We start from the raw sequence: 13,483 nt of genomic DNA, 5'->3' as shown, positions 1-13,483 counted from the left end.
ATATAAGCCAGTAACCGGCTTGTTATGCGCTCTAAAAACTGTGAAGTAACATCTACTTCCGTGCTACTTACTTACTTACACACATCAAAATACAACGGCTGTGTCGGCTAGGTCATGTTGTCAGAGTGGATGAAGAAGCTCCAACAAAAAGGTCTTTTGAAGGCAACCACGGTGGTACACGCAAACCGGGAAGACCAAAAGCCCGATGGAAAGATCTAGTGGTGGGAGTCACTTCGAAACTTAGTGTCAGAGATTTTAGAATGAACGCAGAAGATCGATGCGCTTGGAACGCTATTCAACGGTCGGCTAGTGGAACAAATGTTCCGTCATAGCCCATTAAAGCAGGTTAGGTTGAAAAATGAAAATATAACTTAAAATGTTCAAAAAAGAACATTTTAAGTTAGGAATTCCGTGCTACTTACAAAATCCTTAATTGTTTTCAGTACCACTCTCCTAAGTGGGTTCATGTCTGATATTGTGTCTCCACCTAAGTACCGGTATCTGTTGGACGCGAAAGCCGGGCAATGACAAAGGAAATGCTCCAACGTCTCATCATCTTCCCCGCATGCCCTGCACATGCTATCACTTGTCGCACCGATTTTACATAAGTGAGCTCGTAGTGCTATGTGTCCCGTTATGATACCAATAGCAATACTGATCTCCTTCTTACTTCCTTTCAGTAATAGCCTCGTCTTCTCACGATCTGGATCCCCTCATACGATTTTCGCTGTACTACCGACCGTTTCGATGTTCCACAATGTTGCATGCGCATTCGTCGCCCACTCTCTTAACTAGGACTGCATCGACCCGAAAGGCTTCGGTTTAACCAAGTTTATTGACGGCAGTCCTCTTGCCTTCACCGCCAAATTGTTTGCCTTTTCATTTCCCTTTACTCCGATATGTGACACTTCCAATTCAGTTTCCTATCTAAGATCACGCCTAAGTATTTAACCTTGTCAGATATCGAAATTGTTTCGTTGAGGAAACGTGGTGCGTCAAATTGGTCCACCTTCGTCTTCCTGGTGAACAGGCATATATCAGTCTTCTCTGGGTTAACATTGAGACCTCTGGGTCTAGCACAGTTATATGTCATATACAAGACCCTTTCGGCTCTTCTGCATAGCTCGTTCGGATTCTTATCCCTTAGAAGTATTATAACACCTTTTGCCTAGCAGACGGGTGGTGTTTACCCATAGGAACGGCGTTAAAATGCTACCCTGTGGCGTGCCCTGTGCCACTTACTCCCTTATATTTATGCCATGGAACACACAATTTATCCAACTGTTCCTTAGCATATGGTTTATCCAGTCTCTAAGGACAGGGTTCACCCGGTACTGATCTAAGGATTGGATCAGTGTGTCGGTCCGCACATAGTTAAAAGCCCCCTCGATGTCAATGCATAACGTCAGTGTTTTGGCATCGAAATATTCTTCTATTTTATGCACAATCTAGTGCAGGGCGGTCTCCACCGACCTTCCCTTGACATAGGCATTTTGTTTGTGTTTGAGCATTTCGCTGGATGTCCTACTCTTTATCATGGTGCCCACAATACGTTCCATGGTTTTGAGTAGAAAGGATGTAAGGCTTATTCCCTCATTACTTTTGGTAATTTAGTGTGAAAAAAAGGATTTTTCAGCATCGTAGTCGTAAAAATTCCAATTGGGTGATTCTCATTGGCATAACGGTATGAATGCATTACACTCACACATGCATAGCAAACTTCAAATATACATAATTTTTCTTGCACTTACCATATTTGCACTGGCTCAATTTATCTGCGGCCAAAGCAGCAAAAGCCGTATAAAATTGCAAGTAATTATTTTCCTCATCAAAAAACTCATTTTCACTGTAATCAGAAAAATTAAAAGCAAAATTAATATATATATAAATTTCACAAAATTAGCAAATCATTTATTTTCTTTGTTCTGACAGTCTGGGGCACAACCACACACACTATTTTTCATGCATCAAATACGCAATATAAAATAGGCTTTACCGTTTCAAATGCACAGAATTTAAGCTTACTTACCACCGGGTGATGGCTTTAATGATATTGAGGATTTCATTTTTATTTGTTGATCCAAAACGATTATTTAAAAGGGGTTTAACTACAGAACCCCAATCGATAGCACCACCGCTATGAGCAGACATTTTTTCAATTTGACTTAATAAAAGTATGAAGTTGCCAAAGTTCACTGTTTTGCAGGTTACTTGACACTCGTTACCCACATTCAGTATTTACTAAAGGCTTTATCACACTACCTGTTCTTGTCTTATGACATTTCATTTTTTATTTATCATTCGTATTTCATGTGTGTTAAAATTGCCTATTTAAGGTTTGTACCATGGTACAAGAACTTAGAAGATAGCGTCAATTGCCCAACAACAAAATTTTTCTGTGCAACCCTGGTGGATTATTTACAACTCGTAATGTCAAATTCCGACTGGGCAGCAATACGACTGTCGAGGCTAAAAGAAGAAAAAAGTTAATAATTTTACTGACCCAGAGAAATTCATAAGTTTTTGTTTTGTTCACTCAATGTTGAGTAAAAAACGTATACCAGCATTTCCTTTCATGGAAACGAGACACCACATCCAGAAATAGAAGCCGAATTATGGTTGATACTATGTTCGTTTTTCGCGACATGTTTTCGTGGATTTTGAAGGAGAAAACTTGCTGATTTCTTTTGAGTAGGACAATCCCTTATTAAGGCTGGTACTATATTCGGTTTCCGCGGTGAAACTCCATATAAAAAAATAAGTGGAAAATATTGATGAAAAATGTTCGTTTTGCTTCAACTTTACATTTCACGACGCTCAAAAAGAGCACAACCACTGTCGCTGCACAACAAGTTAAGAACGCGATCGCCAAACTTGTAATTGTAACTAAGTGTTTGTTAATGTTAGTGATCGTGCTTACATGTACTTACTCGGAGGACATATACTTCCAAAATATAGAACATATATATATTATAAATATACTTCTGAAGAAGAAATGAAATAAATGAAAAATGCAAGCTATTACAATAAATCTGTACTATAACTGTGAAAATACTACAAATTATAACTGTGAAAATACTACAAAATCTTTTTATTTGTGCAAAAAAATGCTACATTATTTATTAAAAAAAAATGATGCCGACAATAGTTTCAAGTGTTGCCACTATAATAGTTTTTTTTGGCATTTTGCTCACTATAAGCCAAGTCGGATTTAAAAAGGCGGTCTCACGTGAACAGCTGATTTTTGGCATTTTGCTCACTATAAGCCAAGGCGGATTTATAAAGGTGGTCTTACGTGAACAGCTGTTAACTGCCGGTCAGGTTTGACAGTATTAAGATGTCAGATTTTTGTTTGCATTCTCTTTGTGAATATCTTCTTTCTCGCATATTCTCTGCTCATGTACGCACACGTATACACGCACGCACACAAATTTCTTTGTGTGTGTTGGCAAAACGTCGTTCAGCTTGATGGCAAGATGGCGGATTGCATCATAAGATTTGTGGTTGTTGTACAAATGAGACCACCTTTAATTGTTTCGCCATGACCAAAAGCAGAGTACTTCTTTTCCGCCTATTTGTAGCCCACGTTTCACCGACGTTTTTTTAAATGGAGTATGACAGCATTCCGCCTGAAAAGCTTTAAATAAGGTTAAGTCACTTACCCAGCTGATGAAATATTACAATTTCAGATTATCCAATATGAGAGGAAATTTTTTTTTTATTTTAGAACTATATTTTTTTATATTTATGTACAAAATTCTTTTTATTTATGTATCCATATATAGCAAATTGTTTTCCACCCCGAGTAAGTACATGTGAGCAAGATCACTCACACTATCAAACACTGTTACAAATTAGAAGTTTGGCGATCGCGTTTATTTTACATAATAAAACGACTTGTTGCGCAGCAATTGTGATTGTGCTCGTGAAATGTAAATTTTCGCTAGATGAAAAAACAAGTTAAAGCGAAACAAACACTTTTCATCAAAATTTTCCGCATATTTTCTTATATGGAGTTTCACAGAGAAAACCGAATATAGTAGCAACCTCATGCCGAAAGTAGAATAGAGTACAGTTATTGAAAAAAAATGGAAACATTATTGACAAATTGATCAAATTTATACATATGTTTTAGTGCGCGAACTCACATACTGTATGTGTTTGTATTAAATACGGTACGGTACGGCAACATCGACAGCAGCTGTCGCGTAAACAAACACGTTTCACTCTTCCAAAATTGTAAATAAGTTAAAATACATAAAATTTAATCAATTAAAAAAACTGTTACCTTGTAATGAGTATGAGGTGATGCAATGGATTCATCCACAGATTTAATACAGCATCTGGAAAAACCGCACCAGAATGTAAAAGTGTGAAATAATAGTCATGTTTCTTATACGAATTGTCTGTGACTAACTCCTTTTACATCTTATTCCTAGATTAATCCTCATGCAAGTCTCCAGCACCAACAGCCGGCTGTAGCTCCTGCGGAAACCTTTGAAGCACAGCACGATGTTAAATTACAGTATGTATTTTTCTAATCGTTCTATTTTATTCAACTTTGAACGAAGTTATTTTTTTTAACGTGTGTGGTATAGACTTGAGAGAGATGGATTTTTAATTAGGAATTTTACTGTCATTAATTATTTTATTGAAATTACTGGTTTAAGTTACAATGTTAGAAAAAATGTTCCCATTTTGGGAATACCATTGTGTTCTATATAGATTCGCTTTCTTCTTCTTGACTTTTAATTATAATGAGTGGTCCATATAAAGTATTATGGTATATTTTTGTCAACCACCCCATTAAAGTTGAAAAGAGTTCCGCCTTATCGGGACTCTCACCTTAGCACAATCCTATGGCAACCGATTTTATGGACCAGTTTGACCCAATGAAGTCGTGTTGGTCAAGGGCTGCTGTACATCGCAGCTATGCCATCATCAGCAGATGTCATTGAGATCTAGTCGGTGCATAAGGTATAGAGCTTTGTTGGACGTGCTCTGGCTTATGTTACGAGAAAACTGTAATACTGACCACTAGGGGTTCACCGATTGAATCCTGGCGAGAACATCAGAAACATTATTAGCGGTGGTTATCCCCTCCTAATGCTGGCGACATTTGTGAGGTAATGTATCATAAGGTATGGCAGCCATGCAAAACCGTCTCCACAAAAAGACTTGTCGCCCTGTGGCACGCCGTTCGCACTCGGCTATAAAAAGGAAGCCCTTATCATTGAGCTTAAAACTTGATTCGGACAATACTCATTGATATGTGAGAAGTTGGCCCCTGTTCCTTAATATAATGTTCTTGGGAAAATTTTGCATATGCGCTAACGTAGTCAACAGTAGTTTACAAACGCCATTGTGGTTTTTGTTGTTGTTGTAATTTGTGCAAACGCTTAAAAAAAATTAATTCCCATCCCGCCCGACGCTTATTCTTTTATTTCTTTTTTTATATTTACCTTTGTTAAACTGATACTATTCGTTCTTTTTGTAACCTATGATGTTATGACAAGGCAAGCTATTGGTGCATTCAAATGACCAATATGTACCGAAAGCAGCTTGCTCGCCTATAGAAGCTTGACGAGGATCACTACCTCAACACTACCGCACCACACAGGTTGGAACTCTTAGTTCCGATTGTTGTAGCTACAATTTCATATGGAGGTCGCCGCGGAAACAGGTAGGCCATTGACCTTGTCATATCGAACATTGTAGGCACTACGTATTTGAGCAGGAGCCGGTGCCGCCCGGCCTCTCACTGAGACTCTCCGCTCGATACCGATGATTGTCCGCGACTGCCGTTGCAGCTACTTCGTATTTGGAGCATCCCACTACGACCAACCTAGGGGGATATCTGTGAGCATTACGCAGGCTAGAAAAATTAGCTCCAACTTGTATGGTATTTATTGCTGTCACGAGAAGCTTAGCTGCGAGCTACCGCGCGCGTCCACAGGTTGCTGTTGTTGTAGTAGCAGTGTGTGGTACACTGAGACGGCAGCCCTTGCCGATGAAGGAATTCATCGGGTCAATCCGGTACATACAACCGGCTGCCATGGGATTGTCCACAGGTTGCTGATAGTGGAATGATCCATACGGAGTAGCTGCAACGGCAGTCGCGGACAATCATCGGTATCGAGCGGAGAGTCTCAGTGAGAGGCCGGGCGGCACCGGCTCCTGCTCAAATACGTAGTGCCTACAATGTTCGATATGACAAGGTCAATGGCCTACCTGTTTTCGCGGCGACCTCCATATGAAATTGTGGCTACAACAATCGGAACTAAGAGTTCCAACCTGTATGGTGCGGTAGTGTTGTTGAGGTAGTGATCCTCGTCAAGCTTCTATAGGCGAGCAAGCTGCTTTCGGTACATATTGGTCATTTAAATGCACCAATAGCTTGCCTTGTCATAACATCATAGGCACTCAGTATTTAAGCGAGATTCGGTACCGCCCGCTGATTGTTCGCGACTGCAGTTGCAGTTCCTTCGTATAGGGAACATTTCACTATCTGGAAACTATGGACGCAGATAGTGGACTATGGAGAAAGATTTTTCATATAATTTATGAACCAGTCTACATCGATGAAGAATATCGGCGTCATATGAACTACAAGCTGTATGACTAGGTCATGTTGTCAAATGAATGAAGAAGCTTCAGCGTAGAAGTCCTTTGAAGGTGAACATTGTGGTATACGCAAAAGGGGAAGATCAAAACTTTGATTGGAAGAATAATTGCAGAAAGATATCTCGAACTAGGTGCAAGAAATTGGAGATGTAGCGCAAAAGATTGAGAGACATTGACATCTGAACCCGGCTATTGGAACAAATGTTCTGTCATAGCCAATTAAAGTAAGGTAAAGAGAAATCTTTGTAACTTATATTAGAAACAAATAAATAAATTCCACTTCTAAATTCCACATCTCCTTCTTTGAGTTTTAACCAATTTTGATTCATAGTTAGGGGTTTTTAATTTCCGAAATAAATTAATATTTAATACTGATTGCACAATTACTTTAATTCTAGAAATGTTGTTGCTACAGTGTCCTTGGCATGCGAGTTAAATTTGCAAGACATAAATAACCGCACACGAAACTCCGAATATACCCCTTCAAGATTCCATGGCGTTGTAATGCGAATGCGCGATCCCCGATGCACTGCACTAATCTTTCGCACAGGTAAGATAATTTGCACGGGGGCACGTAATGAAGCGGAGGCTTCATTGGGGTCACGAAAGTTTGCTCGTATTATACAGAAACTAGGATATCCTGTGAAATTTTCCGATTTTCGTCTGCAAAATATTGTTGCGACCGTGGACTTGCGTTTTCCAATACGTTTAGAGCATTTAAATCAAATGCATGGCCAATTTAGTTCATATGAACCAGAGTTGTTTCCAGGTCTTATATATAGAATGGTTAAACCTCGTATGGTATTACTGATATTCGTGAATGGTAAAATTGTATTTACCGGTGCTAAAGCGCGTAGAGATATTTTAGAGTGCCTAGATGCCATTTACCCCATATTACTAAGTTTCCGTAAAAACTAATTTCACATTTTCTCCAAAACAAAATTAAGAATAACGTACATTATTACTAGTTAATTTAAAATGCATTTTGTTTTTAAGGCTTATATATATGTATATTGTAAGATTACGTACATGCTATGACTATTTTGTAATTATGAAAAAATAAAGAGATTCACATTTTAGCAACACATTATAATAGCTTAAGTGTTTGTTTTAAAAATATAAACCATTTCATAAACAATGTATGTGCGTGCGTTTGCAAATTCGGTATTGATATTTTTTCACATATTATTAAAGCCCTGGAAGCGATTCATGCCCAACTTTCAACAACGTGCCGTCTAAAAGATCCACGCCGAATGATTTATTTAATTGGACACCATATGAGATTAAGGAGCAATAAAACCAACCGAAAATAATTAAGTCTCAAAAATTCGGATAACACAATTGAATTGTTCAGATATCAAACAAACTATACCAAATATTGCTTCCATTTCGACATTCTAAAGAACTGAAAGTGTACAACATTTGAATATCTTTACACATCGGACGAAAGCATGCTTTTGAAAGAAGGTCATATTGATAACGAGAGACGAAGATAGAGAAAATCTTATTTACTGTGCGTTCAGTAATTATATCCAACGATAAATTTGTTCATCTGTTTGCATCTCGCCGAAGTTGTTAAAGCGAAAGACGCAACCATCTCTAAGCACAAAAACAAACCCGAACAACGTGAATGCACATCAACAACTTAGCTCATAGAATCAGTGGCGTACCTAATATCGATTTCCTTTATGAGCCTGAAAGTGGGTTCTTCTTCCAACACCTGGTAATGTTCGAAATGTAATCCAGTTCTTATGATGACAATGTGGCTCTGTTTGAAAGAAATTGCCAATCGCGGATCACCAAGCTCGTCAACTTAACTTACAATCAAATAGTCCACCCATGGTTTATAATGCACCGGAAAGTCTTTTCTGACTACAAGAAGCTTGCCAAGGATTGTTACCCCCCATGCATGTATGTGGCTACAACAGCAACAGACGCTCCCAATCCACGTTGTAGAGTTATGACCCTAAAATCAGGGAACTAAATTCAAATATAAGTTGGGTAGTCACCGAACACAGGCGGAATTTCTGAAGTAATTAAGTGTCATAATAGGTAAGCTTTTGTTTGCTATCAAGCCAGGTTTTAAACCCATAAAAGGGATAATATTTTACAATTGCTACAATAGTTTAGTCAGCGCACTTTGTCGCATCTGTCAATCCGAGCCTAGATCAAGCAATGCAAATTACCGCAGAAAAAGTGATTGTTGCCATAAATAGTATCCATTTCCTCTAAAGCTGCTATCACACGATGTGTGCTGTCACTTTTTGTATTCATAAGAGTTTTCTTATGTATGTCAAATAAGAATATAGCGCGCTCTAATCGGAGCTCGCTTTAATCGCTTTTATCTTTTTCGTACGCATCACACGATGTGCACAATTTTTAGAGTTGCCAACTTTGACGATACATATAACGATATATACCGTGCGATAGCAGCTTAACCACCGCCTAGTGTTGGTTTAATTAAAAAGATCTTTTCATAAAAATTTATGAAATGTTGACACCCGCTCCGGTTGACCAGCACCCACCACCGAGGTTACGTAAAGCCCATTAATTCTTTAAATGCGCTAATAACCCGCCTTGTCATATCGCGCATAATATAGGCACTCAGTATTTAAGCAACAGCTTGTGCTGTCCGGCTTCTCATTGAGACTCTCCACTTGATGTCGCTGATTGACCGCAACTGCAATTACAGTTACTCCGCAGGGTGTATTCCACTAACCGCAACGGAGCACGTGACGGGTGGCACTCAGCCCGCAATAAAAAGAAATCATGAGGTGAAGGGAAAGTAAATCCTGAAACATATTCGATTGCCTGGGCCACTTTTTGATAAAAAAAAAGTACATTAGCACTATATCTGATAGAGTTGACTGCAGTTACATATCCCTAGCGATCGGATCTATGCACCGGAACGACTTTGCTTCGTGTAATAGCAGCTTAAGACGTTGGACTCAGACGAGGAATCTACTTCAATACTTTAAAATAGTTGGATTAATCAGGACTTGAGGTCTACACTGCGTTCCTAGTGGTGAACAACTTATTTGGCTTAAAAAATCTTATCATAAAAATTTATGAAATGTATGCACTTCATTCCCGTTGTTGTTATAGCCACATTTGAATGTGGAGGAAGCGATCCCCGTCAATCTACTTAAGGTAAGCAAGCTCGTTCCGGTCCATAGGACCGACCGCCGCGGGAACATGATGACCATATGAAGAGGCGCCAATAACTTGCCTTGTCACAACGAGCATCATAAGCACTCAGTATTTAAGCAATAGCCGGTGCTGCTCGGCCTCTCACTGAGACTCTCTGCTCGATACCGCTGATTGTCCGCGACTACAATTACAGTTACTCTGCGACTGCAATTATAGTATAGAGCATTCCAATATTGGCAACTTGTTGTTGTAACCACATTTTCATGTGCAGGTGGCGATCCTCGTCAAGCTCCTGTAGGTGAGCAAGCTCTTTCCGGTCCAAAGGACCGATCGCCGCGACCTGTGGACACGACGGGTAGCTCTCATCTTCTTATGATAACGATGAATACCACACAGATCGGAACTCGTAGTTCCAGCTTGTGTCGTGCTCATAGTTATGCCGTGCCGAGATATATTTCTGGTAATAAAATATACTTAGATTTCCATACGGGTGGTCCCAGACCAGAGGACGTTGTGGTCTTTGGGATGTACTATGAAGAACTGGGACTGGGTGTATTGAGAGGTTATCTGGCCACTATAATGTGTATGAAACTAAGATTTTTGCATTTAAATAAGTGGAATGGCTTATATAAAATGTATTTACGGCTGTTGGTATAAATATCTTCTCAATAAACATAAAATCTCAATAAGAGAGATTTATAGTTAAACATATCCCTGTTTTGGGTGCCAGGTCCCTGAGAGATTCCCGAGGAATTGTAGGGCGGACGAGCTTGCAAGACAAGGAGCTACCTTGCAAATTCCAGGGTATATGTAAGCTAATTTTATGAAATGAAATGTTAACTGGTAGAGGCATAGTTTTTTTTTTCTAATGGATGCGACCCCTCATGCTCTTTCTATTTTTTTATAGCAAAATTAATCGTAATCTTTGATTTTAGTTTGGGAAAGAAACTTTTTTCGGTACACACACGCTTACACATGTATGTATGTGTTCCATATATGTATTTGTGATTAGATTATACAAATATACACAGTAAAGGTTATTGCTAGCCAAATTTAATTGGCAAGCCAAATATCGGATGTACAATCACCTCCGGGGTAACGCATTTCGTGTGGTAGAGTGGGACCGTACGGTTCTTTTCCGAAATCCACTAAGAAATTCTCATTTAGTTTCATGCCACCGTTTTCAACATCAACATCAATTAGGCATATATGACCACCTTTCTCAACCATTTTGGGATACATCTGAATAAAAGATACATAGGTATTGCGATATTATGACTGAATTTTCAAAACGGTCAAAAAAACTTACCATTTTGTCCCAGGGCGAAAAGAGCGATGACGATACATACAATCGTTTGCCATCCAAGGATAGTTGCATCATTTGAGGACCACCTTCCAAACGCCGCCCTTTGATTACGCATGGCTCTGGCCGATCCTTCAGCATGTAAAATATAAAAAGGCATTAATGCAAGTGATGGGCTTTATGTCCTTTGCCTTTACCTTCAATTCTTTATCTTCAAGAACTTGCACAGCTGTCAAGTCCTTGCATATTGCTCCACCCAAAAATATTTGGCCAGTCAATTTTGGATTCTCAGGATCAGTTATATCATATTGGCGCAGATCACCATGCCGCCACAAGTTGATGTACAAGTAACGGTCGTCCAAGGATAGAATTATATCCGACACCATTCCTCCAATATGTTGTGGTTTGTTGTCACCGAATTTCACCAGTTTTGATGGCACATCTATAACTTTTTTGCATGTGAATTCATCACTATCCGGCTTCTTTTTAAAATAAAACACCTTGGCATTCAGACAACAACCTACAAATCCTTCTGGTCTTTTTGGATCGTGCATGAAACGAACTTCCAATGGGGTGAATCCATCTAAGCCCAAATCGATTGTCTGATATAAAGTATGGGTAGACCATTTGAAGAAGTTTATGCGACATCCATATTGGGTCAGATCTTTTAAATCATCATCATCCCAGCCCCTTTAGATATACAAAAAATAGTGCATAAATGCATAATTCCCAAGAGTAATGCAAAATTTACTACCTTCGGAATTTTTTTGGAGCACCCCATTCGGAAGATACCATAACATCGAAGTAGGGCTGATACCAGAAGTCATAACCACAATAGGGCTTCTTATCGCCTTTGATCCATGTTCCCAAACAATTAAACTCAGAATCGAATAGAATAAAATCGCATGTTGCATTGCCCTCCGCATCGCCCATTATGGAAATCATAATGTTGCCATCAGCCAGGCAATGCGTAGTGTGCGGAGCTGTGACATTGTGGCTCTTTAAGACGCTACCGTCTATCACCTTACAAATCTCTGGCTTACGAGGGTCAGAGGCCACATCGAGAACATATATAAAATCCGAATTTAATGCCGGCAACACCAGCTTATCTCTTTTAGGTACACGTTTGGCATTCTTATCTACATAGTAACAACTGGAGCAAGCATTCCATCCTGAATGGTGCAGTTCGTTACCAGTACGATTTGTGAAAGTGCGGTGGATAATCTAAATAGAACGAAATAGGAAAAGCAGAGGCCCACTTGATAACAAGAGAAATACACGTACGTGTGAAGTTATCAATAACAACACAAAATGTAACAGACCTGAGAATATGTTGGACTTTCGGGATCAACATCGACAGTCGATAAATAGTCGCCATGAGCTTCTTCTAAATTGGGTTGTATAGTCACGGTATACAGTAACTTCTCACGCGGTCCATTCTTCATGGCATCTAATGGGGTGGGGTAACCAGGACCATGACAACAGTCTAAAATAGACACATATGTACATAGGTGTTTGAAATTTTTTTATAATCTCCCATGTTTAACTAATGCTCAAACCATTTAGCCAATAAACGAATGTATATTATTGACTTTCAAAACGCGTAGTGGAAAAATACCTACTCTTGCTATCCATTTTGGTGTGCGAAATAACGTCTTCTCCAAGCAGAAACAAAAAAGATACAGCCGAATGAAATTCACTTGATCGAAATAAAACCCCAAAACGGAACGTCGATCGTCATTATTACTTTATTTGTTATTTTCGTGGCCGACCCGATTGGAGCAGAGACTAAAGCATTGAGCCTCTTTAAAGAGCACAACCGAAGAGAACCGAATTGCTGTATGGGTGTAAGTTAAATTTTGATTTATTTAAATAAAAAACAAACAAATTGCAGTTGTTTTTCTCTTAAAAAGTACACAGTGAATTTAATTACTGGCCAAGAGCAATTCATTTACTGCCAAACAACAAAAACCTAGCAGTATATGTGTGTTGTTGTAGCCACAGAGTACTTGCATGTGGGGATTGAGTTCTTTGGCCAGCTTGCTGAGTCGATGCAGAGAACCGATATCTGCACAGTGGGATGTGCCGGAGAAAAGGTGAAAAATAAATCTGCAACTTTTGAACGAATAGAGCTATCATCATAAAATTTGGAATGGGTAGTGGGTGTTAAGCAGATGATCCAGAGGACTACTATTGGAATCTCAAAGTAGGTCACCTCGGCCCAGAAAATTTTGTTCAAAAAAATTCTAATTTGCCCACCCACAAAAAAGCCCCAAGAGGACATTTTCACTGCTTTGGGCAATATGGCTATGAAATGAAAGGTATTTAAGAGTAGATTACAAACTTGGCATTCAAACGACATCTTAAGTGTCGGAGAACACAAATCTGACAAAAAAAAATTATTTT

At 39.1% G+C, this 13,483-nt stretch overlaps 3 protein-coding genes across 4 annotated transcripts in view; 1 reads left to right on the top strand and 2 right to left on the bottom strand.

Annotated features, from left to right (window-relative positions):
• Window positions 1-2,156, bottom strand: part of LOC106090418 (protein purity of essence) — a 30,903-nt gene extending 28,747 nt beyond the window's left edge. Inside the window, exons 1-2 of the mRNA XM_013256585.2 lie at window positions 2,030-2,156; window positions 1,752-1,846 (exon numbers count right to left, since the gene is read on the bottom strand). Coding sequence (XP_013112039.2) covers window positions 1,752-1,846; window positions 2,030-2,151 — 217 coding nt within the window. The 5' untranslated portion in view covers window positions 2,152-2,156. The remainder of the gene's footprint in view (window positions 1-1,751; window positions 1,847-2,029) is intronic.
• Window positions 2,157-4,175: 2,019 nt separating this feature from the next.
• LOC106093895 (TBP-related factor) lies at window positions 4,176-7,709 on the top strand. Of its 2 annotated transcripts, none has more exons than XM_013261059.2 (3): window positions 4,176-4,364; window positions 4,440-4,525; window positions 7,023-7,709. In XM_013261059.2, the coding sequence occupies exons 1-3, from the start codon at window positions 4,314-4,316 to the stop codon at window positions 7,540-7,542; spliced, it is 657 nt and encodes a 218-aa protein (XP_013116513.1). In that variant the 5' UTR covers window positions 4,176-4,313; the 3' UTR covers window positions 7,543-7,709. The 2 variants fall into 2 exon arrangements, with proteins under 2 accessions (XP_013116513.1, XP_013116512.1); XM_013261058.2 differs by having other exon boundaries at window positions 4,177-4,370.
• A 2,989-nt stretch (window positions 7,710-10,698) lies between these two features.
• On the bottom strand, window positions 10,699-12,806 carry LOC106093894 (methanethiol oxidase). The gene is made up of 6 exons (XM_013261057.2): window positions 12,700-12,806; window positions 12,400-12,563; window positions 11,832-12,301; window positions 11,275-11,767; window positions 11,084-11,209; window positions 10,699-11,016 (listed from the first exon to the last, which is right to left on the bottom strand). The coding sequence occupies exons 1-6, from the start codon at window positions 12,710-12,712 to the stop codon at window positions 10,828-10,830; spliced, it is 1,455 nt and encodes a 484-aa protein (XP_013116511.2). The 5' UTR covers window positions 12,713-12,806; the 3' UTR covers window positions 10,699-10,827.
• Window positions 12,807-13,483: the final 677 nt, after the last annotated feature.

The sequence above is a fragment of the Stomoxys calcitrans genome, chromosome 3, assembly GCF_963082655.1.
Source record: "Stomoxys calcitrans chromosome 3, idStoCalc2.1, whole genome shotgun sequence".
Lineage (NCBI taxonomy): Eukaryota > Metazoa > Arthropoda > Insecta > Diptera > Muscidae > Stomoxys > Stomoxys calcitrans.
The sequence above is the reverse complement of the archived record's forward strand: the minus strand, read 5'-3'. Positions and strand labels throughout refer to the sequence as shown.